General features: G+C 34.1%; 6 protein-coding genes across 6 annotated transcripts; 3 read left to right on the top strand and 3 right to left on the bottom strand.

The window, feature by feature from the left end:
- Positions 1-264: 264 nt before the first annotated feature.
- Positions 265-3,477, bottom strand: LOC105965526 (initiator tRNA phosphoribosyl transferase family protein). The gene is made up of 7 exons (XM_012990083.2): positions 3,094-3,477; positions 2,480-2,634; positions 1,688-2,381; positions 1,357-1,457; positions 1,139-1,247; positions 688-747; positions 265-591 (listed from the first exon to the last, which is right to left on the bottom strand). Exons 1-7 carry the CDS (start codon positions 3,371-3,373, stop codon positions 416-418), a joined length of 1,575 nt encoding a protein of 524 aa, XP_012845537.2. The 5' UTR covers positions 3,374-3,477; the 3' UTR covers positions 265-415.
- An 821-nt stretch (positions 3,478-4,298) lies between these two features.
- Positions 4,299-7,162, bottom strand: LOC105965559 (senescence/dehydration-associated protein At4g35985, chloroplastic). The gene is made up of 5 exons (XM_012990122.2): positions 6,492-7,162; positions 5,557-5,702; positions 5,304-5,470; positions 5,106-5,190; positions 4,299-4,667 (listed from the first exon to the last, which is right to left on the bottom strand). The coding sequence occupies exons 1-5, from the start codon at positions 7,110-7,112 to the stop codon at positions 4,490-4,492; spliced, it is 1,197 nt and encodes a 398-aa protein (XP_012845576.2). The 5' UTR covers positions 7,113-7,162; the 3' UTR covers positions 4,299-4,489.
- A 5,739-nt stretch (positions 7,163-12,901) lies between these two features.
- Positions 12,902-13,228, top strand: LOC105965425 (E3 ubiquitin-protein ligase RING1-like). The gene has a single exon (XM_012989966.2). It carries the CDS (start codon positions 12,902-12,904, stop codon positions 13,226-13,228), a length of 327 nt encoding a protein of 108 aa, XP_012845420.2.
- Positions 13,229-15,732: 2,504 nt separating this feature from the next.
- LOC105965500 (azadirone synthase LFS) lies at positions 15,733-18,149 on the top strand. Its single transcript, XM_012990051.2, has 10 exons — positions 15,733-15,919; positions 16,148-16,343; positions 16,444-16,542; positions 16,646-16,697; positions 16,830-16,951; positions 17,051-17,210; positions 17,314-17,370; positions 17,571-17,616; positions 17,725-17,804; positions 17,888-18,149. Exons 1-10 carry the CDS (start codon positions 15,809-15,811, stop codon positions 17,964-17,966), a joined length of 1,002 nt encoding a protein of 333 aa, XP_012845505.2. The 5' UTR covers positions 15,733-15,808; the 3' UTR covers positions 17,967-18,149.
- A 1,002-nt stretch (positions 18,150-19,151) lies between these two features.
- Positions 19,152-21,506, top strand: LOC105965501 (azadirone synthase LFS). Its single transcript, XM_088825748.1, has 10 exons — positions 19,152-19,336; positions 19,517-19,712; positions 19,822-19,920; positions 20,034-20,085; positions 20,184-20,305; positions 20,383-20,542; positions 20,676-20,732; positions 20,930-20,975; positions 21,086-21,165; positions 21,247-21,506. The coding sequence occupies exons 1-10, from the start codon at positions 19,214-19,216 to the stop codon at positions 21,323-21,325; spliced, it is 1,014 nt and encodes a 337-aa protein (XP_088681874.1). The 5' UTR covers positions 19,152-19,213; the 3' UTR covers positions 21,326-21,506.
- Positions 21,507-21,594: 88 nt separating this feature from the next.
- Positions 21,595-26,765, bottom strand: NADP-ME1 (NADP-malic enzyme 1). Its single transcript, XM_012990050.2, has 19 exons — positions 26,556-26,765; positions 26,295-26,415; positions 25,692-25,766; positions 25,456-25,607; positions 25,261-25,366; positions 25,073-25,138; positions 24,860-24,955; positions 24,701-24,772; positions 24,536-24,619; positions 24,344-24,442; positions 24,176-24,223; positions 24,022-24,075; positions 23,820-23,918; positions 23,629-23,718; positions 23,354-23,431; positions 23,180-23,254; positions 22,981-23,071; positions 22,005-22,133; positions 21,595-21,894 (listed from the first exon to the last, which is right to left on the bottom strand). The coding sequence occupies exons 1-19, from the start codon at positions 26,702-26,704 to the stop codon at positions 21,806-21,808; spliced, it is 1,773 nt and encodes a 590-aa protein (XP_012845504.2). The 5' UTR covers positions 26,705-26,765; the 3' UTR covers positions 21,595-21,805.
- Positions 26,766-26,868: the final 103 nt, after the last annotated feature.

The following is a 26,868-nucleotide window of genomic DNA, read 5'->3' as shown; positions in this document are numbered from 1 at the left end:
GCCGATTTCCTTTGAGAAAAGATTTGTCCCATATGCCGATCCGTAACCCCACGGGTTCCAGGCTATCCATTTTGTAACCCGTAACCGACGATCCACCGCATTCGATCATTAATCTTTTTTAATTTTTAATTAAAAATTGCCACCCATCTCTTAGGTTGGCCGCGACCAGGTCTCGATATATGTGACCCGTGACCCGATGGGTCAGCCGTGGGTATGTCTAATTGTGGTAAATGTCAATTAATATGAACAATATATAAGATAGAGTTGCCAAATGCTAGATTTAGATGTAATTTTCAAAATTTCAGGAAAATCAAGATCTTTTACAAGACATTTAATTTTGTAATAAATAATAGCACTAGGGTTTGGCATATCTCTGTTCTTGACTAGCTTCTATCTATACCTTAAAAACAATTTCTTACGAAGAAAGACAAGGAACACATCCTCCTCCGCTAAGACAAGCAAAAACTTGTTTCAAGTTCCCTCTCGATGGCCTCGCATTCACAGCATATTTACATATAAATACTAATCTTTTCCGCAACTCCGATTTAGTGATACGTGTCTTGCTGAAAGATTTCCCTTCGTCGAAGTGCCCTATCGAGAAAATTTATTCGGATTAGAGACAGTGGTTTTGAACGAAATAAAAGAGATTTCTTGATTAGGCACAGTGATTTTTTTTTAAATACTCACCTGCTTCGTCATAAAACGATGTCAAAATAGCCAAACAAATGCATATGCTTATATCTTCTCCTGCAAACAAACAAACAAACAAAATGACGATGGAGAAAAGAAACAGGCTTATCTTGTAGGCAAAAGACCCGAAATTTGAGTAATTGGCAACAGTATGTCGATTGACATGCAGAAAGTTTTCAATTAGGAAAATGAAATACACGAAACCTAACTGATTTCTGATAGGTTCGAAACAAAACAAGTAAAACTCGAGCATAAACATATCACAATGGATATGCTCTAAACCATAATTTTATTTCATTATTCGGATATGTAACAGGCCAAAACACAGTTATTTTTCTATTTTTTTAATCTTGTAAAGAACAGATCACACGACATCATACATAATACATTTTATGATTGTAAGAGGAAGTTTTATGTGGTGGAAATCCAAGTAAGAGGGAATGTTTACCGTTGTTGCAACAAATTAGAAGTGTCTTCCCTTTTATCAACTGAGACTTGGCAAAGTTCAGAGCAGAAGGGAGATTCCTCAACAAAGAAAACCGATCAATTTTGGAGTCCTGTTTAAGAATAAAAGAGAAGCAAACGAAAGGAAGCAACCATAAATCTATGATTTTAAGGGGAAAAATATAATATATCTAATAAAGATTGGTCATGTGTCATACATACCATTATCGGCAAGTGCAAATACATTTCACGGTTGTCGAGGGAAACAGAAAACGACTCCCTATCACAGTTTAATATGGAGTAGGCAGGAGGTACTTCCATGGCTGCAAAATAGAATTCCGTTACACTATTTTAGGTCAGCAAAAATAATTCAACAATGCATAACCAAATGAAAAACAGACAATAAAACCAATTCATCACTATCCGAGGTCTGCTGGTATTTTAGGATTTCCAACTGCCATGAATAAAAATTTTGCTCGAAACCAATTTCCAAGTAAGGAGCCAAAAATGCGCAAATCACTAGAAGTAACATAAGACAAAGAAACGAGTATACCTAGTCGAGATTTTCCAACTGCAATATTAGTCGAGCCCAAGAAAGATATGCCATGACCATCACTTGACCTCTCACCCTCAGCCACAATTCCGTTATCCAACTCTAAGAACTCCTCTATGGGAAACTCACTTGTGCTTCCCGAACCTTTTAAATTTCTAACAGACACCTGAGGGGCAATTTCCCCCCTTTGAGCACGACGAACTCGTTCTTTTTCAATCAAATCTGCAATCTTCTGATTGCACAAATCGGGACCCGAGCTTATAACATCATATGCATGTTTCCAAAACACATTGGGCGATAGACCCCTAGCCCAACTTTCCTCATCATCTCCAGCTCCAGAAATATAATTCCAACTAAATTCAGAGGTCGTTCGCTGCTGAAAAATACCACTTGAGGAAGATGCCGAAACAAGTATAATTGGTGTAAAATCCCATGAATCAAACTCGGGTACTTCGTTCAACCAGATAACAGTTCTTTGTGAAATCCATAACGGTCTTAGGGGTTTTCTTAGTGATGATGCAATAGAGGCGATATCAGCTCCACTTGACTCAAATTCGTTTGTCCAATGTTCCAAACGTTTTTCGATCATTGATTTCTCGGTTTCCGAAACCCAGAGAGGGAGATGCAAGGAACAATCCCAACCAGAAGAGTGCTGTCCAAGATTGTCGATCTCGTCATTTGAAGTGGTTGATTCCTGTTAGTGTGTTCAAGTCATTATTCGAAAGCAATTCATTTAAGGGTCTATGATAGAGTTTAAAAGCAATAATTTGGAAAGGGAAATATTCCACTCACATTCTCTGGAGAATCGTGTTTGTCCAGTCTTGTTCGATAATTGAAAATCGCTCGATTTAAAACACATGTCCAAATTGGAATAGTCTTGGACATGCTGTCGGGAAACCTCTTCCCCTTTCGAGTTGAATCCACTATTATGCATCCTCCCCTCTGTCCTACCCATGAAAAAAACATATAGGCTAGTCATTACGCGTTCCGTATTTACCACAGCTGGCTCACATGGACCACACACACACACACACACACACACACACACACACACACACACACACACACCTGATATCCAATACACAATTTAAACATATTGAATTTTCATATTTTTCTTTAATGTTACCACTTAACACCCATTTTCATCTTCTTCCAAGATATTAATTTGGAATGGCCTGATTTGTTAATTAATGGTTACTTAAAAAGCATTACTCAGTCTCTATTAATTGATGAAATCGATGGTATTTCGTCAAATTGATGAATTCAATTTTCCCAAAAGTTATAAAATTGAAGAAATTGAGTGAATGACAGACACAATTTAGTCAAGGGGAATACTGAAATGAACCCTAATTGGGAAAAAATTGCACAAATCAGGAAAATTTTGTTTTAAAAGATGAATAAGATACCTGCGAGGAGGGCAACGTGTAGATTTAGGCGGGAGGTGTTGAAAGATAAATTGTTGGTGTGGCCGTCGGTGGATTTGAAGTAGCAATTGAAATCGAACTTGGGAGAGTACCAAAGGCCGCATCGGAGATTGGCGACGAGCGGCAGCTCCGGCCAGAGCTGAGAGATTTCTCCGACGAAGATGGAGTCCTCGTAGATTGATCTCAGGGCGTTGTAGAGTGTACTCTCTCTGCGTTTAATCTTCCTCGCTATTTTGTATATGCTTTGCTTCTCGTCCGCCATTGCCGTTCAGTTCGAGGAGGAGATGACGGCTGTTTTGCTGCTCTGCGGGAAATGTCGAATCGGCGCTTCTACATATACATCTTGGCTTAATTCCATCTTGCACCCTCTAAGTATATTATTTTGTTATTTTGCACCATAAAGAAATATTAATACCATTTTGTACCCCACTTAATATTTTACCCAAAACCCCCTCATGTTTGGGTGATTACAGAAAACTCCCTCAACTATGAATCTTCTTACACATCTACCCTTGCGGTGTCAAATTTAGTGGAATCTTCTAGATTATATGGAATATTCTCAAGTTTGTACATGTTTTATTCTATTCGAGCTTCACATTTTGAAGCAAGGTGATCACAAGATGTGTTTTTTGGCTTTTATATATATATATATATATATATATATATATATATATATATATATTATATATCAGATTATGATGCATCATGAACTGCATTTTTGCACAAAACAAGTACAAACTAGATTTCACGGAATCTAAAAGATTATGTTGAATTTGACAACGTAAAGGTGGACGTGTAAGAAAATTCATAATTGATGGGTAATAACGATTAACCAAACATGAGGAATTTTCCGTAATTTAACCTTCTCTCATTGGTGGTTGTAATCTACCCATATTTTAATAAAACTCTCTGAAGTAGTCATTGGTTTTTTTAATACAACAAATATAATTTTCAAGTAATTTAATGACAATTGATAACTACCCTAGGTCAAGGACACATTGTTCTAATCCAAAAATTAATTTTATTTATTTATTTATTATTATTTTTTTTTTTTTTTGGTTGATGTTTCTGATTCCGAATCAGATTCTGATTTCAGACTTTTCAGTAGTGTGCATGTGTATCGAAAAGTCATTCATAGCACAAATAAAAATAAAAATAAAAATAAAAATAAAAATTGAAAAACGGAATAAATTAAAATCGTTTATATATTATCCGATTATAATCATGTGAAGTCAATAAAAACATGAATTTGAGATCACACAAATGCCAAATAAATACTTGAAAACAAGCCCTACTATGTGTAATATATGGGCACAATAATGACCGTTTTGCCCACGTGAGGAATAATCTCATGTTGAACAAACAAAAAGACATGTAACTAAAGAGAGCGCGTGGGCTTTCGGTAATTAGCAGCATTTGTGAGGGCGCGTGAGGAAACAACAGAAGAAGCAGGATTAATGGCTTTCCTAATCTTAAAAACATTCCAAGCAGTTCCAGCACAATGCCCTGCACTTGCTAGAGCATCTTCTGTAGCTTCTCCTGCACTCTCCCCAAACCTAATCACACAATTATTTTCCACGTCATTATTTTTTATTAAAAAAATTAATTAATACTAAAAATGCTCTGTTTTTATTTTTAATTTTATTAGGAAAAAATGCACTTTGCCCCCTCTAAATTTCTGTATTTTGCACTTTCCCCCCCCCAAAAAAAAAAAAACGGATATCCCCCTTCAAAATATTATATTGATTGCATTTTGCCCCATAAGCCCAAAAAATAATGTTTTTAAGGGGCTTCTTGCAATAAAAATAACATTTAAAGTGGCAACGTGCAACAAAAATCCTCAATTCCAATGAATAATCCATCAGAATTTTGCTATCGGGGCTATGTGCAACAAGGATAATATTTTGAAGGATTCTAAAATTTTTGAGGGGATAAAGTGCGAAGATTAGAAGTTTACAGGGGGTGAAGTGCAATTTGCACTTTTTTTAATTTACCTGTTAGAGACCATCTTTGTAACTGCACCAGAAGTGGCTGACATGGCTTGCTTCTCAGCAGCTTCTGCTGCATCTATTATTTTGTCTGTTGTTTCACAATAATACATACATAACTCATTTAATTAATTTCTTTTCTCACTCCAAAAAAAATTAAATAGATATTAATTAGTTGATTATTGAAATAATTACTATACTTACTAACAGAATCAAGGGAAGCCAAGAGAACCTCTCCGGGTACCATAGAGAGGAACGTTTTCCCGGCTTGTGATCGAACGGCGGGCCCCACCACCGAACCTGTCGCAACACCGACAACATCGAGCATCGCTTTGCTCATTTTTTCTGTCATTTTCGACAATTTCCTCACACTAGATAGTAGTTAATTAATTAGTGAAGGGAGGTATATGTGTTATTTTCTATAAGTCGAGGGGCCGGAATGTAAATTAAGACTTACCGTTTGAGGGTTTTGTTGATAGCACCTTTCTTTTTATTTGCAGCATTATTATTATTATTATTATTCATGCTGTTGCTTTGTTTTGATGGTGCCCAGTTTTTCTGGTCTGATGCACGAATCAAGATTGTTTCTCCTCCTTTCTGCACCTGTTAATTAATCATCCATTAATAAATCCCCATAGGAAAAAATTAAACAAAATTAAATCTAATTACTATCAATTAAATAAATGTTTTTTTGCTCACGTCATAATACTAAAATTTCATGCAAAATAGGAAAGAAAAAAAACTATATTTACAAAGTTATTGCGTGTAAAAATTGTAACATGACAAGTTAGAGGACTAAATCCATAAATATGCCAACATAGAGGACTAAAACTTAATTAAACAAACTATTGTAATTAATTACCGAGTAAATTATGAAAACCCCTTGAACTTAGGCAAAATTACAAAAAATACCCCACCTATCCGTAAATACTAAAATCACCCCGACGTTTGGTTGCGTCTTACACTGACCCCCTTAAGATGTGATTTTTGACGGAATCTGGTTGAGTCCAAGGAATATTTCTCGAAAAATGTCAATTATACCCGTGCAGACGTGCAATTTTTTTATGTTGCTTTTTAAAGGTAAAAATTACTCTTAAGGGGTAATGATAATACTAAAAAAATGTGAATATGTCATTATAAGAAGGATTAAGATTCCGTTTTTATCCCTCAAAAGTAGCATAAAGAAATGCCACGTCTACATGGGTAGAATCGACATTTTTCAGAGAATATTCCCTGTAATAAAAAAAGATTTCGTGAAAAATCGCATTGAAAGGGGTTGGTGGTGTAACATTGGAACACACATCAGGGGTATTTTGATAATTACGGATAACTAGGGTGTTTTCATAATTTAACCTAAGTTGAGGGGTTTTTTCGTAATTTACCCTTACTCACCTGATTAGTGTAAGCATTGCTGCACTTGAATATACCCTTAACAATCTGGCCCGTCCCGCCGGCAATCGCCTTCGCCAGAACACTGTTGTAATCATCGACAACCGGCGCGAATTCCTTCCAGTTAATCACGACGTTCTCGTTTCCATTAATTCTTGACGATGAATTAGGACAACTAGTAGTGAACAAAGAGTGTTCTTCAAGAAAAGAATCTAGTTTATTCGTTCCCGTTGTTTGGGCAGCAGCATCTGATCCGATCCTCTCGGAAAACGAAACACCGTAGCTCAAGGGCTTGCCGTCGTTCATCGGGAGAGAGAAGAGGTAGTGAGATTCGTCGAGCTTCACAACTGGCTCGTCTTTCGTGAGCGGCCATTGGAGCTCGCCACCGACTTTAACGGCGGTGGCGAGAGAGATACTTCCGTCGAACAATCGGAAGAGCTCGAAATCGCCTGCGGCGATCTCGAGGGCTTCTCCGCCGTCCATCAGGTGGACCTTGCATCCCGGGATTGTGAGAAGAGTGTCGTGTTTGACGTTCTTGTTTTCCGGGATTTCTTGATATTGTTCTTCGTTTGTTGGTGGGGTTTTCGGAGGGGAGAGAGTTTTTGATTTCTTACAGCAGTTCATCTGATCTGTAATTTGTGTATGGAATTTTTTTTAATGAAGAGGAATAATGAGTATATAATAGTGTAGATGAAAAAAGTTTCATGAGCTGTAAAAAGTGATTCCATAATTTGTGGCTTTATTCTGTGCTTAATGAATAAGTTGATGCCAAAGTATAAATGTTGTTACTTTCGGTGGATGGAGAGGAATGTAGAATTTTATTATGTTTATTTTGTAATATGGTATTTATGCTTTTCTAAATTTAGGTACATTAAAAAAAACTCCTGAACTTAGACTAAATAACAATAGTTAATCATAGATGGATTTTAGTTATTATTATTTAGACTAAGTTTAAGGTTTTTTTTTTTTTTAATTTACCCTTAAATTTATTTAGATACAATATTATTATGTATTTTATGTTTTAGGTGACAAAAAATTAAAAATTTCCGAATTCCACCAATTCCGATCTAAAATCTTCCGATTTTGAAACCAAGTTTTTTCATTTCAATTTTTAAAATTCCGATTTCGATTTTTTTTTTTTAACATAATTGGAACTAATTTTTTCAGTTAAAAAAAAAAATCAGATTTTTTTCTAAAGGGCTAATTCCATTTCGATCCGTTCCGTATGATTTACGCCCCTACTCGTGGCCATTGTACTCTTAACTATTTAGAACCGCACAATGAATACTAATCAACTACAACACGGATGGATACATGCTCATTAATTCGGAGAGTCAACTGATAGAAGAAAACAAGATCAAATTAAACCTCCCAAATGATTGAATAATTAATTAATTAATTAGGTCAACATTGATAATAATTTTGTTGATGGGATTGCTAGATCTAGATTGCCCCTCTTAATTATTTCCACTTGCAGATACGTATTATTTCCAATTTTAATGCAGTTCAATAATTGATTAAAAAAAAAAAAAAAATACTCACATAATTCAAATCTTGAAGTAATTTAGTGGCTTAATTTCGCTTTGCACCCTTGAAATATACTATTTTGGCATTGCATCATCGAAACAAATTAATAGTATTTTGCACGCTGGAAACACAATAAATCATGCATAATGCACCCCACGTGAGTTTTTTAAGCTAATAAAGCTAATTTAGTATTTTTAGTGGTGATGGGGTCGATTTGGCAAACTGCCAGGCTCGTATAAACATTTGGGCTTGGAGTCTATTGGTGGACCGTGGTCCAATAATGTTATGCTTAATGGGCTCAGAATTTGGTCAAACTTTAAAGATAGGTAAGACTTATAAATACACCACATTCTCCTCCATAAAATGTACGATTTATTTACACACAACACATACTTCTACACACACTAAATCACAGAATCAAATCACATATCTCACATACTCTTTCTTGAACCATTTCCCCAATTAACTTGAGCGTCGGAGGGTCTCCCGAGGGCTCAAGTGCCGGAATTTCAGGTGAACGGAGCAATTTTCCGGCGATCTAGATCGCAGAAGGTGTTCGAGAAAAGCCAATGTTGGTGGTGGTAAAATTGACCGCCATCAAGTGGTGTTTAAAAATTATATTTAAGAAATGTTGGGGGAGTCATGTCACTCTCTAGTTCTATGTTGTCTCCACCACCTCCTGAAACTAATAGGCCGGTAGAACTCTATCGGAATCACGTATCCAATGCATTGTAACGATACAGTTTCCAACAATGTTTCAGGAGGTGATTGTAATTACCGATACCATAGGGACCTTAAATTTATTTTAGCATATCTCAGGAGTGTAGGTATAATTTCCCCAATTAATTTAAAATAGAATCTCAACTCAAAGTGTGCACGTGAGAATTGAGATGTATGTCTATATAATAAAATTAAATATATATTATTTAATGATTAAATATAGCCGCCCTTTATTTATTGCTTTCATGATTATTTTAATCCAATTTTAATCGTGCAATTTGCCCTCTGACTTCATCGGAAGCAACATAAGTCAACATCGTAGATCAACTTGCTCCGCCACCAATTTCACTCTATAAATCAATTTATCAAACAGGTGATAGGCACCCCAAAAAATCTCTGCTTCCACCACCTTATTCAGTAAAAGCTCCGATCAAATTACACCGGAATAATTATGCCGTCGTTGATTGACTTGGATGAAATGTTCGACCTCGATTTCTCCATGACGATGCCGGAGGATCCCGACACGGAGCTCGACAAGCAGCGGTGCGATGCGCAGGCCGCGGCCTCTGCCCGCCACATGGTCGACGAAATGCCCACGGTGGTGGTGGTTGTTGGCGGCGGCGGCGATCACTGCTCTGTTTGTATGGAAGGTTTTGGGTTGGGCGGCGCCGGTGGAAAGCAAATCCACTGCGGCCATGTCTTCCATGATAACTGCATCTTTCAGTGGCTGTCGATCCGGGATTCTTGCCCACTCTGCCGTGCGAGAGTCTCCGGCGCCGGAGGAGTTATTTTATAATTATTGATTTTTTGTTCTTTTGTTTTGCTCCCTTCTATAATTTTAATTTCAGTATTAATATTATTTCACATTTTTTTTATTTTCGGCTCTCGATCTTACTGTATATAATTATTCTTTTATATATTATTATTCAGTAATGTGTGATTATAAATAATTAGTCACATTGACAAGATAATATATGAAATAATTTATCAATTAAATTTCTAAGTGAAATAAACTAATTTAGAAAATGTTTATTAAAAAAAGAAGAAAAATTGTGATGTCAACTGTTAATTTATTACAACTAGGGGTAAGTACTGTTGAGTGTTAACCCTGAACTATAGGCTTCATTTCAAAATGTCCCCTCAATTATAACTTGGGATAATTTGTAGTAAATTCCACTTTCTCCCCCTGTACTTTGGTTCGATATCAATTTACCCCATTTTACTCTCGATTGCATCGATTTCACCCTTGTACTAGAAAAAATGTCTCAATGTGGCCCTCGTCGTAAGTTTTCAGACCTTTGAACTTATCACCGTTTGATTTAAGTACGAAATTTACAAAAAAACCACCCATCCCAGTTTAAATAATTATTAAAAATATTTGACAAATGTCGCTCGATCGAATTGTCACGCACGGTTAGCCTAGTTGCGAAACAAAAAAAAAAAAAAAGAAAAAACTCCGTCCGCTCCAAAATATTTTTTATTCTCCCTCTTTTATTTTTCATTAAAGTAATTCCTTAAAAATCTCGAACTTTTCTATTAAACTTATTTGAAATACTTAAGATAGGTAAATTACAACCACCACCCTAAGGTAATGTGCAATTACAAAAAACCCTTTTTATTTGAGAAATTTCATCCACCCCATGTAGTTTGTAATTTCTTACATTCACCTCCATTTTGTTAATGTAAGAAATTTACAAATTTCAAGGGAATGAATGTTGTAATTATTGAAAAATAAGGAGGGTTTTTGTAAATAAACCTTACCTCGAGGTAGTGGTTGTAATTTATCCTACTTAAGATATAACAAAGTTAAACAAAAAGCTCAACTCCTCAACAACCATGCACATAATAATTAATATTTATTTTAGCAATTAATCATCATCAAAATATTAAGAATTAAACATGCCAAAAACGTTCATCTCGTGGGCTCACAAAATTAAATAAACATTATTTTAATATTTGCTACCTAAATACTCCACTTTGAAAAAACTAAACTTAATTAAACCATCATCATGCATGTATTGGCTTTTATCTATAAAAAGTAAAGGCACAAAATACAATAATACATATATCATCACCACATGAATATATATATCTATATGTATATAAATATATGCATAAATATTAATGATATAATTCGTAGGATGAAATATTAATTATTGAATGATAGGATATTTATATTTTTTTATGATCTTTATAAAAGTCTTGCAAGGTAGATATAGAATAAGTTTTGGCTTCTTGCTTCTCTTTCCGTAAAGTAGAACGAACGCGTATAATTGATTTACTTTTTATATGACAATTGCTGAATTATATACTTACGAAGGTATTTGGCTAAATTTATAAGCTGTTAAAATACGTTTACAAAATATTTAAGTGTTTATAAGCTTTTTCAAAGTGATAGGTAATTTTTTCTTTTAATTTTAAAAATTCAAAAAATAAGCAGATAATTTAAAAATAGCTTATAAGCTTATTATTTAAAAAACTTTAAAACTTAATTTTAAAAATAAGACACAACATTTTATCATTTCTTACAAACAACTTATAAGAAATAAGCTCTAATATACGTTTATCCAAACGGACACTTGACAATTAGATAATAAATTTACCTTTTTATCCTCAAAACGTGATGCGATCCACAATAAATAAAGTCAAATATAATAGTGTTCTTCGTGGAAATGAGATCTGAAAAAATAGAATAAAATGACAATCAAACCAAAAGTTAAAGCAAATAGAGGGGGAACATATTATGAAGACCAAGTCCACAACAACCCAATTTAAATATATATAATTGTAGAATTTTTTTTATTATTTATTTTGAGAAAAAAACTAACAGATTTCATTAATCTAACGACTCATAGCATACAATATCCTGAATAAAACTCGGTAAAATATTCGAAGTAAAGAATTCCACTGAAGATAACCTAGCAATTTCGGGAGCTGCTCGATTACTTTCCTCGTGACATGACAAACTTTGAAAGCTTTGAAACCTTGCGTCAATCTCTTAATATCGAATAGTATAACTGTTATAGAATGAGACATGCCTTAAGCATTCCGATTCTCTCCTTCCCTCCAAAATAAAATTTTCAATACACAACACACATACATGATTTAATTTATTTTTTTTTATCAAAAATATTTAATTTTATTTACAAAAAAAGATTATCTAGAATAATTATTTGATCTCTAACTCTGGATTTTGTTTTGGGCAATCCTTTTAATTCAATTTTAACTAATTCTAATTTATGAATCTAAGAACATACGAAATTTGAAAAATAATGTTGGTCGAAGAAACCAGGAGTTTCTATCTAACAAATTAAAAGGTCAACAGTACCCTTTTTTGCAATTAATTAAGGGGTAAATTATAAATAAGAAATTATATTTAATTAATGTTTGTTTATTAAATAAGGGTAAATTGCAAATACCCCTGAGGTATGGTCAAATCACGAAAAAAATCTCTGATGTTTGGATAATTACAACTATCCCATCAACTATGAATCTTCTTACACGCCCACCCTTATAGTGTCAAATTCAACATAATCTTCTAGGTTTTCCGTGGAATATTCTCTTGTACTCGTTTTGTACAAAAACGTAGTTTCTGATGCAACAAAATCCGATATATACAAGCCAAAAAACACATCTTGTGATCATCTTGCTTCAAAATGTGGAGCTCGAATGAGATAAAACAGGTACAAAATTGAGAATATTCCATATAATCTAGAAGATTCCATTAAATTTGACACCACAAGGATGGACGTGTAAGAAAATTTATAGTTGAGAGAGGTTGTTGTAATTATCCAAAACATGAAGGGGCTTTTCGTAATTTGAACATACCTCAAGGGGTTGGTTGTAATTACCCATTAAATAATTCTGTTAATCCAGCTTATAATGGAGTACAGAATAATGCAGATGTGACTTTCTTAGAAATACAAGTCCAAAAGCCGATCAACAACTTACCCTATATATATAAATCAAAGCCCCAAACAGATCAAATTAAATCCGCTTATAGCTTCTCTATAATCTCTATCTGCTTTTTTTTCTCTCAACTTCTCTTTTCAGCTTAATTATACACAACAATAATCACACACACAAACACACGTTTACACACAGTATATATATATATATATATATATATATATATATATATATATATATATTTATTATTTAATTCCATGGATGAAATGTTCGATCTGGACATGGCTTTGACGATGCCCGATGATTCAACAGTGGAGCTCAGCAAGCACCGCCGTGATGCTCTATCGACGGCGGCGGTCTGCGAACTTGTCGGAGAGATGCCGACGGTGGTTGTTGGCGGCGCCGGCAGATGTGCAGTTTGTATGGAGGGATTCCAGTTAGACGGCGGCGGCGCCGGCGGTGGGAAGAAAGTCCCATGCGGCCATATTTTTCACGAGAATTGCATTTCTCAGTGGCTCTCCGTCCACGATTCTTGCCCCTTGTGCCGGGGAAATGTCTCCGGTGCCGGAAAAGTTGTTTCGTAATTTATTATTATTTTATTTCATTTTAGTCCGAGTTTATTATTTGTTTATTTCTCTTCTTTTCGTTTTTTTATCGACAAAGAGCAAGAAAAATTAAATTAGAATATTACAATTTTCATCCCTCAAGGTTACACTGATTTTGCATTTGGTTTCCTATGTTCACAAAAAATATATTGGTCCCTCATGTTCAATAATTTAACACGTTTTGTTCTTTTTGTCAATTTACCGTTATTCCGTTAGTTAAGGCAGTGATGGTCACACGTTTGATTCCATTAGTACTATCGAAAAAATCACGTAAATGACTAAAAATGTTGAATTTTTTAAACAGAGGGACCAAATATTTTTTTTTGTGAAGATAAAAGACCAAATGTAAAATTGGTGTAAATATGAGGGACTAAAAATGTATTTTGAATCTCTACACTCAAATTTTCATCTGCAATGGATGAAACAAATTGGTACGTATTTTGATATTCGACTTTCGAAATACAAAAATGCATGTTGCGAAAATGAGGCATCAGTAAATTAACTACCCTTACTCCAAAAAAAAAAAATTCCCAAATCACCTATGACGAACTCACATGTGTCGATTTTACATATATTTATACTTATATTTTTTAAATTTGATAGTTCATTTAATGCTTGTGGTTGGAGTAAATGCGTTTCAAAACAATAGAACCAGCATCAAATTAATCTTCGAGGATTGATTTTTAATGTTTTGACATTGAAGTTGCTCTATAAAATTTATGCTAAATCTAATTCTTCATAAAGTTTTTCTTTTTAGATTAAAAAAATTGGAATTTCAACTCATGAAATAATATTCACCAGAATGTTTCCATAACGAATCATATTGACTGTTACACTTAAATAATGATGATATAATAATAATGGTTGTTGAATATTTCCTATGACTATATTTTCTTGTTGCAATTGATTTGATCAAGCCAAATAATAATATTATTTGTGTTGAACACATTCTTATTTTCTACTTTAAAAATAATTAAATGTGTATTTTTTTTTTTAATAAAGTGGAGTTCGTTTAGATATATTATAGAAGAAAACATCCAAACAAAACAAATGGGGTATCAGTTTTAAATTCAATTAAATAAATTAGGTTTCGTTTGGTTGACAGATGGTTTTGATTTTCTTTTTATTTTATATTTTTGGCCATTGAATTAAATTACAATATTTGACTAAATTTTTGTTTTAATATTTACGCTACTCAAATAATACTCTCTAGAATAAATATCTTTGACAAATTAATTATTTAATTGATAGTAGCTAGTAAATATTTTTTTATTAAACAATCCAAATTAAGCACAAAGAAATATCTTTTTGTTTTTATTTTATTACAATGAATGAATAGATAAAGATATATTATTTGACCGGAAGTCAATACTAGTTGCTTATTCTTGTTAGTATTGACAAATCAACGGTCAATATTTAACTAAATTTTGTGACGAAAGCGATTTTCTTGATGATCAACTAGTCAAAGAAGATGAGAACCGAACGAAAATTAAAGTTAAAACCAAAAAGCATTTCACATGCACCAAATCCACAACTACATGTCAACTATAAATATAAACTATATAATTGTTCTATACTTATATATATATTTAATTGGGGCAATTACGACCAACTCCGTGAGGTAAGATCAAATTACTAAAAAAATTTGCTTGTTAGGATAATTACGACTACCTCTTTCAATTATATATTGTTACGAAAAAACCTTCATTCAGTTGGTAAATTTGACTCTATGGGGGTGGACATGTAAGATAATATATAATTGAGGGGTGATTATAATTATCTAAATATGATGGGTTTTTTCATAATTTAACCTTATCTTATGGGGATCGCCATAATTTGCCCTATTTAGTAATTCTACTCTTAAGAATTATATGGAAGTGATATTGTATTTTTTACCCTAAGAACCATGCAAATTGATTAGTTTTTCTAATGCATGTTTGTAAATAAACCCACAAATTCAGAATACGGTAAGTGATAAATGTCGTTTCAGTTTTATATATTAATCTCGTTTCAGTTGTAAACACGATTTTGACAATTTTCAAGTCTGAATCTGGAAAAACTTAGAACATGAGATTTGTAGTTCTTTGAGTTAACTTTCTAATTCAACTTGAATCACCAAAATTGAATCTCGGGTGAGAAAGATATACATGAACCAATGAACATTGCCTAAAACTTTGATTTTTTAGTTATGTAAACTTCAAAATATAACTGACTATTCATTCACGCATAACTTTTTCACTCAATATTCAATTTAGTTAATTCAAGTTGGATTAGAAAGCTAACACGAAGGACTACAGTTTTCGTGCTTTAAATTTTAACAAAATCAAACTAGAGAAGCATTAAAATTTTGTTCGAAATTAAAACACTATTAATAAATTTAAAACGATATTTAACATTTCAAAATAGAAAATTTAACTGATTGGGTTGGCGGGTAAACCCGTCCAGATTCGCCCATTAAAATGAATCCGGATCTAACCCAAACCCGGTTCAATCTTTTTCCAGAACCGAGAAAATGAAACAGAATCAAAGATAAGAACACAAAAAGAAACGAATCTAATCATGGCGACTTCAAGCAAAGAAAAGATTCCAGAATATTCGAGAATCTCCGAACTGAACTGTATCGATGTTTCGGATCCCGATACTCAATCCACTGTTCTTCTTCTTAAAAAGGCAAACCCTCTCCTTTTTTTTGTTAAATTAATTGTTATCGATTAATTTTTTTTGGGGTTTTAGGGTTTTGTTAGATTGTGTAATTAAGATTAAATTTATTGTTAAATTAATGATAGTTTGGAGAAATTACATTGAACACAAATTACTGTTCATGCAAATGTTATTTTCCTGTTGATTTACATTCTTAATGTAATATTAAATAATTTGATTTTGTAGTTTGAACTATAGGCTTGCTTAGAATCTGGATTCTTCTACGTAATCAATCACGGAATCGACGAGGAATTCATTGACAAGGTTTTCGATCAAAGCAAACGCTTTTTCAATTTGCCTGTTGAGGAAAAAATGAAGCTTTTAAGGAACGAGAAGAATCGAGGCTATACTCCTCTTTTCGATCAATCTTTGGACCCCGTCAATCAAATAAACGGTTGCTGCTTTTTACGTTTTTACTATTTATCTCAAAATCACTCGATGCAGTAAAATAAAAAACGTAAATTTATAGCGAATGCATTCGACATATTTTTCAGGGGACTACAAGGAGGGTTTCTACATTGGTATTGAAGTACCCGAAGATGATTCCGATGCCGAGAAACCGTTCTATAGTCCGAATTTATGGCCATCTGTTGGTAATTTTTTATAAAGAACTGCGTTTAACGACAAATTTAGCTTTACTTTAATTGATTATTGCGAACATTTTTTAACTTATCGAATTCTTTGTTTTCGTAAAAGATATCCTGCCCGGATGGAGAGAAACTATGGAGAAATATCATCGGGAGGCACTGTAAGTATTTATCGTTCGGATGAATATTATTTTTCGTTCAATATAGCAAAAAAGCGTGACACGATTTAGTAAAAATGAAAAAAATCGATTTTTTTTAAATTATTCTTTTATTCGATTTTCGGATGTTTGTAGAGAGGTAGCAAGAGCAGTGTCACGATTGATCGCCCTTGCACTTGACCTAAACTCCGATTTTTTCGATCAATATGAGATGCTCGGAAAACCTACAGCAGCCATAAAGCTGCTTCACTATCAAGGTGAGGATTGTCAAGATGTTCAACCCATGCAATTAATAAAATCGAAATTGATATTATCAATTAATCAAAGTTTAATAACGGTGATTAACTGCAAATTAGATCGAACTTCTGAGCCGGCTAACGGAATATTTGGAGCTGGCGCACATTCGGATTTTGGTTTAATTACGCTTTTAGCCACGGATGATAACTATGGTCTTCAGATATGTAGAGACAAAGATGCTAAGCCTCGATTATGGGAATATGTACCACCACTTAAAGGGTGAGCCTTCTTTATATATATATATATATATATATATATATGTGTGTGTATATAATTCCATTTTTATCGAGTGTACGTGGCGAATAACAATTTGCCTTTTCAGGGCATTCATAGTAAATCTTGGTGATATGCTGGAGCGGTGGAGCAACTGTGTTTTCAGGTACTTATCGGCCGATTTAATATTAAATCATTTTAGTCGATTTTAACTGATTCTATTTTTTTTTATATATATACACTAGTTTTGACTTATTCTTGATCTCTTTAACTCATTTTTGACTGATTTAATATTTTTCTTGGTTAGTTTTTAAATACTTTTTTACTGCTTAAATCTATTTTGATCGATTTTTCTCTTGGTTACAGATCTACGCTCCACCGAGTATTGGGTAACGGGCAAGAAAGATATTCTGTAAGACCTTTCTAAAACTCTGTATTATCACTGACTGGGGAAAAAAAAAAAAAGGACAAAAAGAGGTTGACTTGATTCTTGATTTTTTTCGGCTTTTTTCATGAGCAGATAGCGTTCTTCGTTGAACCTAATCACGACTGCATTATCGAATGCCTGCCGACTTGCCAATCAGAGGAGAATCCTCCAAAGTGTGCACAATATTTAAAATTCTCTACCTACTTTTACGTAAATTCTCTTACGTATATTCTTACATGTCCGAATGATTTCGCAGGTTCACTCCGATAAAATCACAAGATTATCTGCTTCGGAGGTACAACGATACTCACGTCAACCTCAACTTGTACAAATGATTGAACAACTTGATCTGTCGTAACAACTAACTTGAATCTTACCGTGTTGTCAAATCTTCGTTATCTACCGCGATTGTAATTAGTCCGAATTTTATCATCTTTTACTAATGTAATTATTTATATACTTGATAAATTTATCGTATCATCGAAATTTCTTCAAAAATATACAATATATAATTGTACTAGATCTTGTAGTGTTTTAAAATCGTCGTTAGTTTAACAGATTTAATAAAATATTTGTAATAAAAATTATATAATAATAATGATGAATAACTTAAGATAATATAAAGGTAGGTCAAAGTGTGACGATCGATCTATTTTTTCATGACCGAAATTATCGATTTTGAAACAATGTTGTTCATTTCAAAATTTGGAAATTCGGATTCCGGTTTTTCTGAATTTGTTTTATCGGTATTGGCATGTAATGAAGTTTCAAATTTTTGTCCGATTTTAGTTTTCGAAAATAATTTAGGTGACTTCAAAAAAAAAAAAAATCCCAAAAATTACCTCTACAAAATCAATACTATTATTATGCATCATCTCATTTTGTAGATGAAAAATTGAAATTTTCCGAATTTGACCTATTTTGATCCTAAAACTTTCAATTTTAGAACTTTTTTTTTCAGTCCAATTTTCAATTTTTTTTTTCTTCATTTTTTTTTGTTGAACTGACATTGATAGTTCACTTCCAAAAACAAATATATTCCAAAGGTGTCGAAAACTTTAACGGGAAAAATACAGTTTTCAGGATTTCATATTTGGTCCTCCATGTTCACAAGAAACATATTTGATCTCTTATATTTTAAAAAATCAACACTTTTAGTCTTTTTCGTCAAATTTTCGTTAAAAACAACGGAATCAAGCATGTGCCTATCACTGTTTTAACTAACAGGTTAACTGTAAATTGACGAAAATGACCAAAAATGTTAAATTATTGGAACATGAAAGACCAAATATATTTTTTTATGAATATGAAGGACCAAATATGGAATCGGCGGTGAAACTTGAGGGGTACAAACTGTAGTTTTCCCAAACTTTAACTATAGCGGGTTGGCGGATAACCCGTCCAGTAATTTATAGGGCCCAGTTAAACGAATTCGGATCGGATCTAACTCGCCCCGGTCCAAATGAATCCGGGTCGGATCTAACCCGGACCTATTGCTATCGTTTCCAAATTCCAGTGACAGATAAACTGAAACAACCAAAAATAGATACAGATCGATACACACAAAACGGAAGGAATAAGGATGGCGACTTCAAGCAAAGAAAATAGTCAACGGCAAGTTCCAGAAGCTTCTAGAATCTCCGAACTGAACTGCATCGATCTTTCGAACCCTAATACTCAATCCTCTGCTTCCATTATTCACAAGGCATTCTTTTCCCCCTCTAATTTAATTACGCAGCTTGCTTTGTTTATCTGTGCGCAAATTTATTGTATTTATATCGTTGATTTGATGAGTGGGATTTGCAATTAGGGCATATTGTTATTAGCAAGTTCATATTGGATTAGTAACAAATTTCATCAAACCCAATGAACAATATATATACAGGCTTGCTTGGATTCTGGATTCTTCTATGTAATCAATCACGGAATCGGCGAGGAATTCATGGACGAGGTTTTCGATCAAAGCAAACGCTTCTTCGATTTGCCCGTTGAGGAGAAAATGAAGCTTCTAAGGAACGAGAAAAATCGAGGCTTTACTCCTCTTTTCGACGAATCTTTGGATTCTGTCAATCAAATTAATGGTTGGCGATTTTACCGTTTTATCTCGATCACACAATGCACCGAAAAATGTGTTCGTAATTTTTTTTATAACGAATTTAAAGATGAGTTTGCATTCGACGTATTTTTCAGGGGACTATAAGGAGGGTTACTACATTGGTATTGAATTACCCGAAGATGATTCCGATGCCGAGAAACCGTTCTATGGTCCGAATTTATGGCCATCTGTAGGTAACTTTTACAACGAACTAATTATTGTTTAAATTTCGACCAAATTTAGGTTTACGCAAATTTGATTATTGCAAGCATTTTTTAACTTATCGAATTCTTTGTTTTCGTAAAAGATATCCTGCCTAAATGGAGGGAAACGATGGAGAAATATCATCACGAGGCACTGTAAGTATTTATCTCTCTGTCCATTATTTACGAACATAACTAATATTTTCATTTATGAAACAATAGTAATATTTTTTATTTTTTTGGAATTATTTCAGAGAGGTAGCAAGAGCGGTTTCGCGATTGATAGCACTTGCACTTGACCTAAATTCAGATTTTTTCGATCAACCTGAAATGCTCGGAAAGCCTATTGCAACATTAAGGCTGCTACACTATCAAGGTAAGGGATTATCAAGATTTAACGAACTTATTAATTTGGTATTTATTTAATTTTAATGGTGATTGAATACTACGTAGATCGAGCTTCTGAGCCAGATAAAGGAATATATGGAGCTGGTGCACATTCGGATTTTGGTTTAATTACGCTTTTAGCCACGGATGATAACTATGGTCTTCAGATATGTAGAGATAAAGATGCTAATCCTCAGATATGGGAATATGTACCACCACTTAAAGGGTGAGCCTTCTTTATATATAACTTAAATGAATCGAATGCAGCTTCTTACGTTGCTAAGAGTCGAGTATATTATAATTGCAATAATTCCGTTTTTATCGAGTTGTAAGTGGTGAATAGTGATTTGTCTTTTCAGGGCGTTCGTAGTTAATCTTGGTGATATGCTGGAGCGTTGGAGCAACTGCGTTTTCAGGTACTCTTACGAGTATATTATTAAAAATAAAAAATAAAAAATGGATAATGCAGGATGAGACTATCGAACAATAAATCAATCTTTATCTATTTTCGATTGATTTCAACCATCTTTTTTCAAATCAATTTAACCCATTTTTGACTGATTTAATCTGTTCTAAATTCTAACCAATATTTTTTTTTTCCTTGTGGGTACAGATCTACGCTGCATCGAGTACTGGGGAACGGTCAAGAAAGATACTCTGTAAGACTTTTTTCTGGAGTTCTGTATTGTCGGCCTTTTTTTTGGAAAAAAAAAAGACGAGAAAGAGAGGTTGATTTGATTATTATTATTATTATTATTTTGATGGGCAGATAGCGTACTTTGTCGAGCCTAATCACGACTGCATTGTCGAATGCCTACCCACTTGCCAATCGGAGACGAATCCTCCAAAGTCAGTACAATAATATTCACTCTCTCTCGTAAATTTCTTAAAGATTTCGTACGAGTTTCTTACTTGCGATGTAATTTGCAGGTTCAGTCCAATAAAATCCCAAGACTACTTGCTTCAGAGGTATAAAGACACTCATGCCGACCTCAACTCTTATAAATGATTGAACAACATTATCCGAACAAAGACAACTCAAATTTTACGGTGATCGAATCTTTCTTATCTCTTTACACAATCGATATATGTCTTCATGTACTCGTAAAAGGAGTTTATCCGATCTTACATTGTACAGACCGTGTAAAATTTACTACAGGTTTCATTGATAAATAAAATAACATTCATAACACACTACGTGAAAGGCGAAATTCGCCCTGCCCACTTCGGGTGGCAACGAGTTCTGCTGTTATAAAAAAAAAAAAAAAAAAAAAAAAAAAACAAATGCAGAAGTTGTTTATTTATTTACCACCGTGCATTTTACAACAGTCGAATTCGTTTTATACAGTACATGATATATTATCCCGAACATGATATATAGATATATAGGAAACGATTCATTCAGAAAAGCACACACCGATTGTTACTTGTCCGTTTTTAAGTGCAAACGCTGATTTATTTACTGTTGCTCGAAATCGAAAAAAGAGGTTCAACGGTAACTTCTGTAATTAGGACTGTACATGCAACTTTCGGCGTACTTGAACAGGTCAGCAGGCCTGGGCAGTTGTGTTGCCACACCTGGAAGAAAAAAAAAGTTATCAGACAAAAGTATTAATGAACCTCTTAAATGAATATAATTAACCGATTATGTGAGAATATAAATAATTAGGAAGAGATAAATTACAAACCAAGGTCATAAGCTTTGGCAGCTACGTTTGCAGCAATATGAGCTGAGATCTTTCTTATGTTCGATAACGGTGGATAAATCATCCCCTTTTCGTAATTTTCCCTTGTTAATTGACTTGCCAGAGCTTCCGCTATTTCCACAAAGATTGTTAAAAAATATGAAATGCTATTTGCGGTCACAAAATTGCTATTCGCGGTTCATAACAAAACCCCCCAAAACTTTTAAAAATATCCAAAAACCCCCCAAAACTGCAAATAGCAAAAAAAAAAAAAGAAAAAAAAATTCAAAAATTCGAAAATTCGAAATCAAGCTTGAAGAAGGGTTGGGCTTCGATTTTTTGATGTAATTTCAACTCTTTTATGTGTAATATGCATTGGGTAGGTCGATTACGAAACCAATTTCATGTTAAAAAGCCCTTCAAATCGATTTGTAGAGCTTTTTTTTTCGCAAAAAAATGTTCGAACGCCCAAGATGGGCGCCCAAGGCGTGTACGAACGCCCGGAAACGGGCGTTCGTACACTCCTTGGGCCCATCTTGGGCGTTCGAACATTTAAAAAAAAAAAAAAAAAAATAATATTTGCACTGGACGCCCAACTCGGGCGCCCAAATGCAGCTTGCACGCCCAACTTGGGCGTGCACTGCATGAGCGCCCAAGTTGGGCTTTTACGCGTTTTGGGGGGGGGGGGGGGGGGGGGGGGGGGGGGTTTGGATTTTTTTGGGAAGTTTCGGGGTTTTAGTGAAATAAAGTGTTCTTTTGGGGGGTTTTGTTATAAACCGCAAATAGCAATTTTCAAACCGCAAAAAGCAATTCCCAAAAAAATTCGTAAATTATATGCTTATATATATATATATATGTGTGTGTGTGTGTGTGTGTGTGTGTGTGTGTGTGTGTGTGTGTGTGTGTGTGTGTGTGTGTGTGTGTGTGTGTGTGTGTGTGTGTGTGTGTGTGTGCGCGTGTGTGTGTGTATTATACGAACCGGCTGTCAGAAGCATATCGTTGTGAACTCGTATGGCACCGGAGATGACCAATCCGAAACCAAGTCCCGGGAATATGTAAGAATTGTTTGCCTGATTTTTTTTTTTAATATATGAAGAGAAAGGTTAGTTGATATTAATCGAAATATTTTTTTATCGAGGTATAAATGCAAAATCGGAGATGGTAGCAAAATCAAGAACCTGGCCAGGTACGAATGTTTTTCCGTTGAATTCCACGGGGTCGAATGGGCTTCCACTAGCGAATATGGCGCGGCCCTTCGAGCAAAAACAACGAATACAAATCGTGTTTAGTCCACCAGAATAATAATTAAATATACATGTATAACAAAAAAAAAAAATTGGTACTCATCTGACCTTAGTCCAAGTATAAGCTTCTTCGGCACTGCACTCGGATTGTGACGTCGGGTTCGAGAGAGCCATAATAAGAGGTTTCTGTAACATTAACACTTCATAAATCTCATCTTTTACGTACCGTTATATATATATATATATATATATATATATATATATATATATATATATATATATATATATATATATATATATATATATATATATAGAGAGAGAGAGAGAGAGAGAGAGAGAGAGAGAGAGAGAGAGAGAGAGAGAGAGAGAGAGAGAGAGAGAACCTCATTAAAGGAGGCCATTGCCTCAACGACTTCCTTAGTGAATGTTTTTCCGACGCCAGAAGTTCCAATCAAAGAGGTTGGCTTGATAGCCTATTGGAATTTAAATAATAACAATTTACTTAATTAAGTATATAAGAAGACTATTATTTTGCAATTGAAAAAGAATAATGCAAATATAATATTAATCGCACCTTCACCGCATCTAAGAGATTGCTAACAGGCTCATGCTCGTGCGCCCACGGTTTCTTGAAGTGTTGAAGAGATTCCTTACGTGAATTTACAATCAGACCCTGTAATGCAACCCATGCAAATAAAACACATGATTAAACGAAAACAAATTTAACGAGAATTTGCCAATCACTATACCTATCTATTTTGAAATTAGGCACTTACCTTTGAGTCCACCAGCCAAATCTTTTTGCGCGTCTCGTCCACAGAAACATTAGCCTACAACATAAACATAACAAATAACGATTTCACAAATTCGCGAATCTCGCAATGTAAATGCATGCTTTTTGTCAATAAATTAAATTAAAAAAAAAATCACCTGCTTCGACATTTCTAGGGCTATAAGCTCTGCTATACCAGTCCCAGCCTGCAATTAATTACGAGGAAATTCACGTCAAATAAATTTACTCATTTCTTTCTTCAAACAAAATAATAAAAATGAAAAATTAGAAGCTTAGATAGAAAATCGAGGTTAGAAATAATTTACTTCTCCAGCACCAAAAAACAAGAATTTATGATCGGCCAAAGTACCACCGAGCAGCTTAAGAGAAGCAATGAGCCCAGCAAGCACCACAGATGCTGTCCCCTAAACAACACACAACACTCGAGAAAATATTACCACATAAGACAAAAATTCGTAAAAAAAATATCGGTTTAATAACTTATATTACCATATTACCTGAATATCATCGTTGAAGACTAAATGAGTGGTCCTGTATTTCGACAGCAGCTCAAAAGCATTGTGGTTTGCAAAATCCTCAAACTGCAATTCCCATTTTTTTAAAGTTTTTATTTATTACTAATCTTAATATGAACAGTAATTAATATATATTAATTTACTGACCTGTACAAGAACTTTTTCACCGTAATTTTGTTTGACGGCACTCATGAACTCGTGTAAGAAATCGTAATATTCCTGTAAATTACCACAGCAAAAACGTCTTGTCATTTCGATTAAACATAAAAATAACTTCGAAAAAAATGAGTAAAAAAAATATATAACCTTTCCAGTTGCTCGTTTTTGTTTAAGCCCAATGTAGAACTCATCGTTTAGTAAATGCTCATTATTCGTTCCAACATCAATTGTTATCGGCAAACACTACACATAAATAAATATTTTAAATGAATAAAAATTAAATTAAATGCACCAAAATGGTGGGATGATAAAAAATAACAATAATTATTTTCAAGAATCGAAGTTAGTTTCGATACTCACTGCAGAAGGTCTAACTCCTCCTAGGGCAGTGTATAAGGCCAATTTCCCCACCGGTATCCCCATCCCCTGTAAAATTACACCCGAAAATCAATAATCAAGATCAAAAAATACCCTTTTAATACCATAAATATCTCTAAACGAAAAAAATCGAGAAGCAAAAAAAAAAAAAAGAATTTGATGTCAGTGACCTGGCAGCCAAGATCACCGAGTCCTAAAATTCTCTCTCCGTCGGTAACAACAATGACTTGGATTGTTCTCTCCGGCCAGTTCTTCAAAACCTCGAGAATTTTTCCTCTGTATATTTAAAAAAACTATTACAAAAAATAAATAAAAAACATTGCACTGCTAGTTTTTAACTCAATTATAAAAAAAATAATAATTACTTTTCGTTTAAGCTTATATATAAGCCCTGCGAATGCCGAAAGATGCTTCCATATTTCTGGCAAGCCTCGCCGACAGTCGGAGTGTACACGATCGGGAGTAACTCCTCCACGTTATCGATCAGAAGCTTGTAAAACAATCTTTCGTTTCTCTCCTAAAATTTATAAATCGAGGAAATTTAAATTTAAATCAAGAAAAATAAAAAATAATTTTATTTTTTTAAGAGGTACACACACACCTCGAGTTCCATCATGGACATGTATTTGTGCAGAGGGAGATTGTACTGACGAAGACTGTGCATGAATTTCTTCTCCTGGTCGATATTAAGTTATTATTACATAACACAATCAATCATCATAGTAATTATTAAGTGGATAATAAATATTAAATAAATAAAAGAGTAAATAGCACTTAACCCCTGTAGTTACAAGCTTTTGCAGACTGACCCCTTACGCTTTTAATAGCAGCACATAACCTCCTCGTGGTGGTTGATGGGTAGTTTATGTTAGTTTTTCCGTCAACTTTAACTACTAGTGTCAAAAATCAAAGTAATTTTTTTTTTGCAGATGAGCCCTTGTGCTTCCCTTTTCTCTTTTCTTTCATTTTTTGAAGATCACCCCATAAAGTTTGACACATGCGGTTAAGTTTGACGAAAAAATTAACTGAAGTTACTCATAAATCACAAGAGGGTTATGTACTGATATTACGAGCAACAAGGGGTCATCTGCAAAAACTAAAACTTATAACCACAGGGGGTTAAGTGCAATTTACACTAAATAAAATAACGGAGGAAAAATCGAATAATGGAAAGGAATGAAATAAATAAATAATAAATAATTACTTGAAGATGCTGGGATAAAATAGTTGGAGGCAAAAGACCACGCAAGTAATGAACATCTCTCTCTTTCTCAGTAAACGCAAGCCCTTTGTTGTGACGAGGGTCTCTTAGCAAATTGTAACCGCTGTTTTTTTTTTTTTACCCAGTCGAAAAAATCGAAAATCGAATTTTAAATATTTTCAATCAAACAATTCAAAATTGAAGCAAGCTCTCTAATTAATATGGTGATATATATCTATATATACAGAGGAAGGACGTACGTACCTAGCTACGGAGACGGTCCAGGGGGTGACGAGCTGATCCTCGGTGGCGCGATCCTCACCGTACACGTCAGCAACTCCTCCCCCAACCGTCCATCTTCCGCTCAACTCCTCCCCTCCTCCTCTCTGCTCCTCCTTCAACACCCTCTCCATTCTCTCTCTCTCTCTCTCTCTCTCTCTAACACACACACACAGTTTCACAGTTTCACATATATAAACATATATATATTTATATATATTACTAACTTGTGGAAGGCCATATAAAATTACTCTGTAGTAGTTAGTCAGCAAGCAAAAGTGACACGTGGCAGCCTCTT

This window comes from Erythranthe guttata, chromosome 11, assembly GCF_056151865.1.
Source record: "Erythranthe guttata isolate IM_541 chromosome 11, IM_541, whole genome shotgun sequence".
NCBI classification, from domain to species: Eukaryota; Viridiplantae; Streptophyta; class Magnoliopsida; order Lamiales; family Phrymaceae; genus Erythranthe; species Erythranthe guttata.
This window is presented reverse-complemented; position numbering and strand designations above follow the sequence as displayed.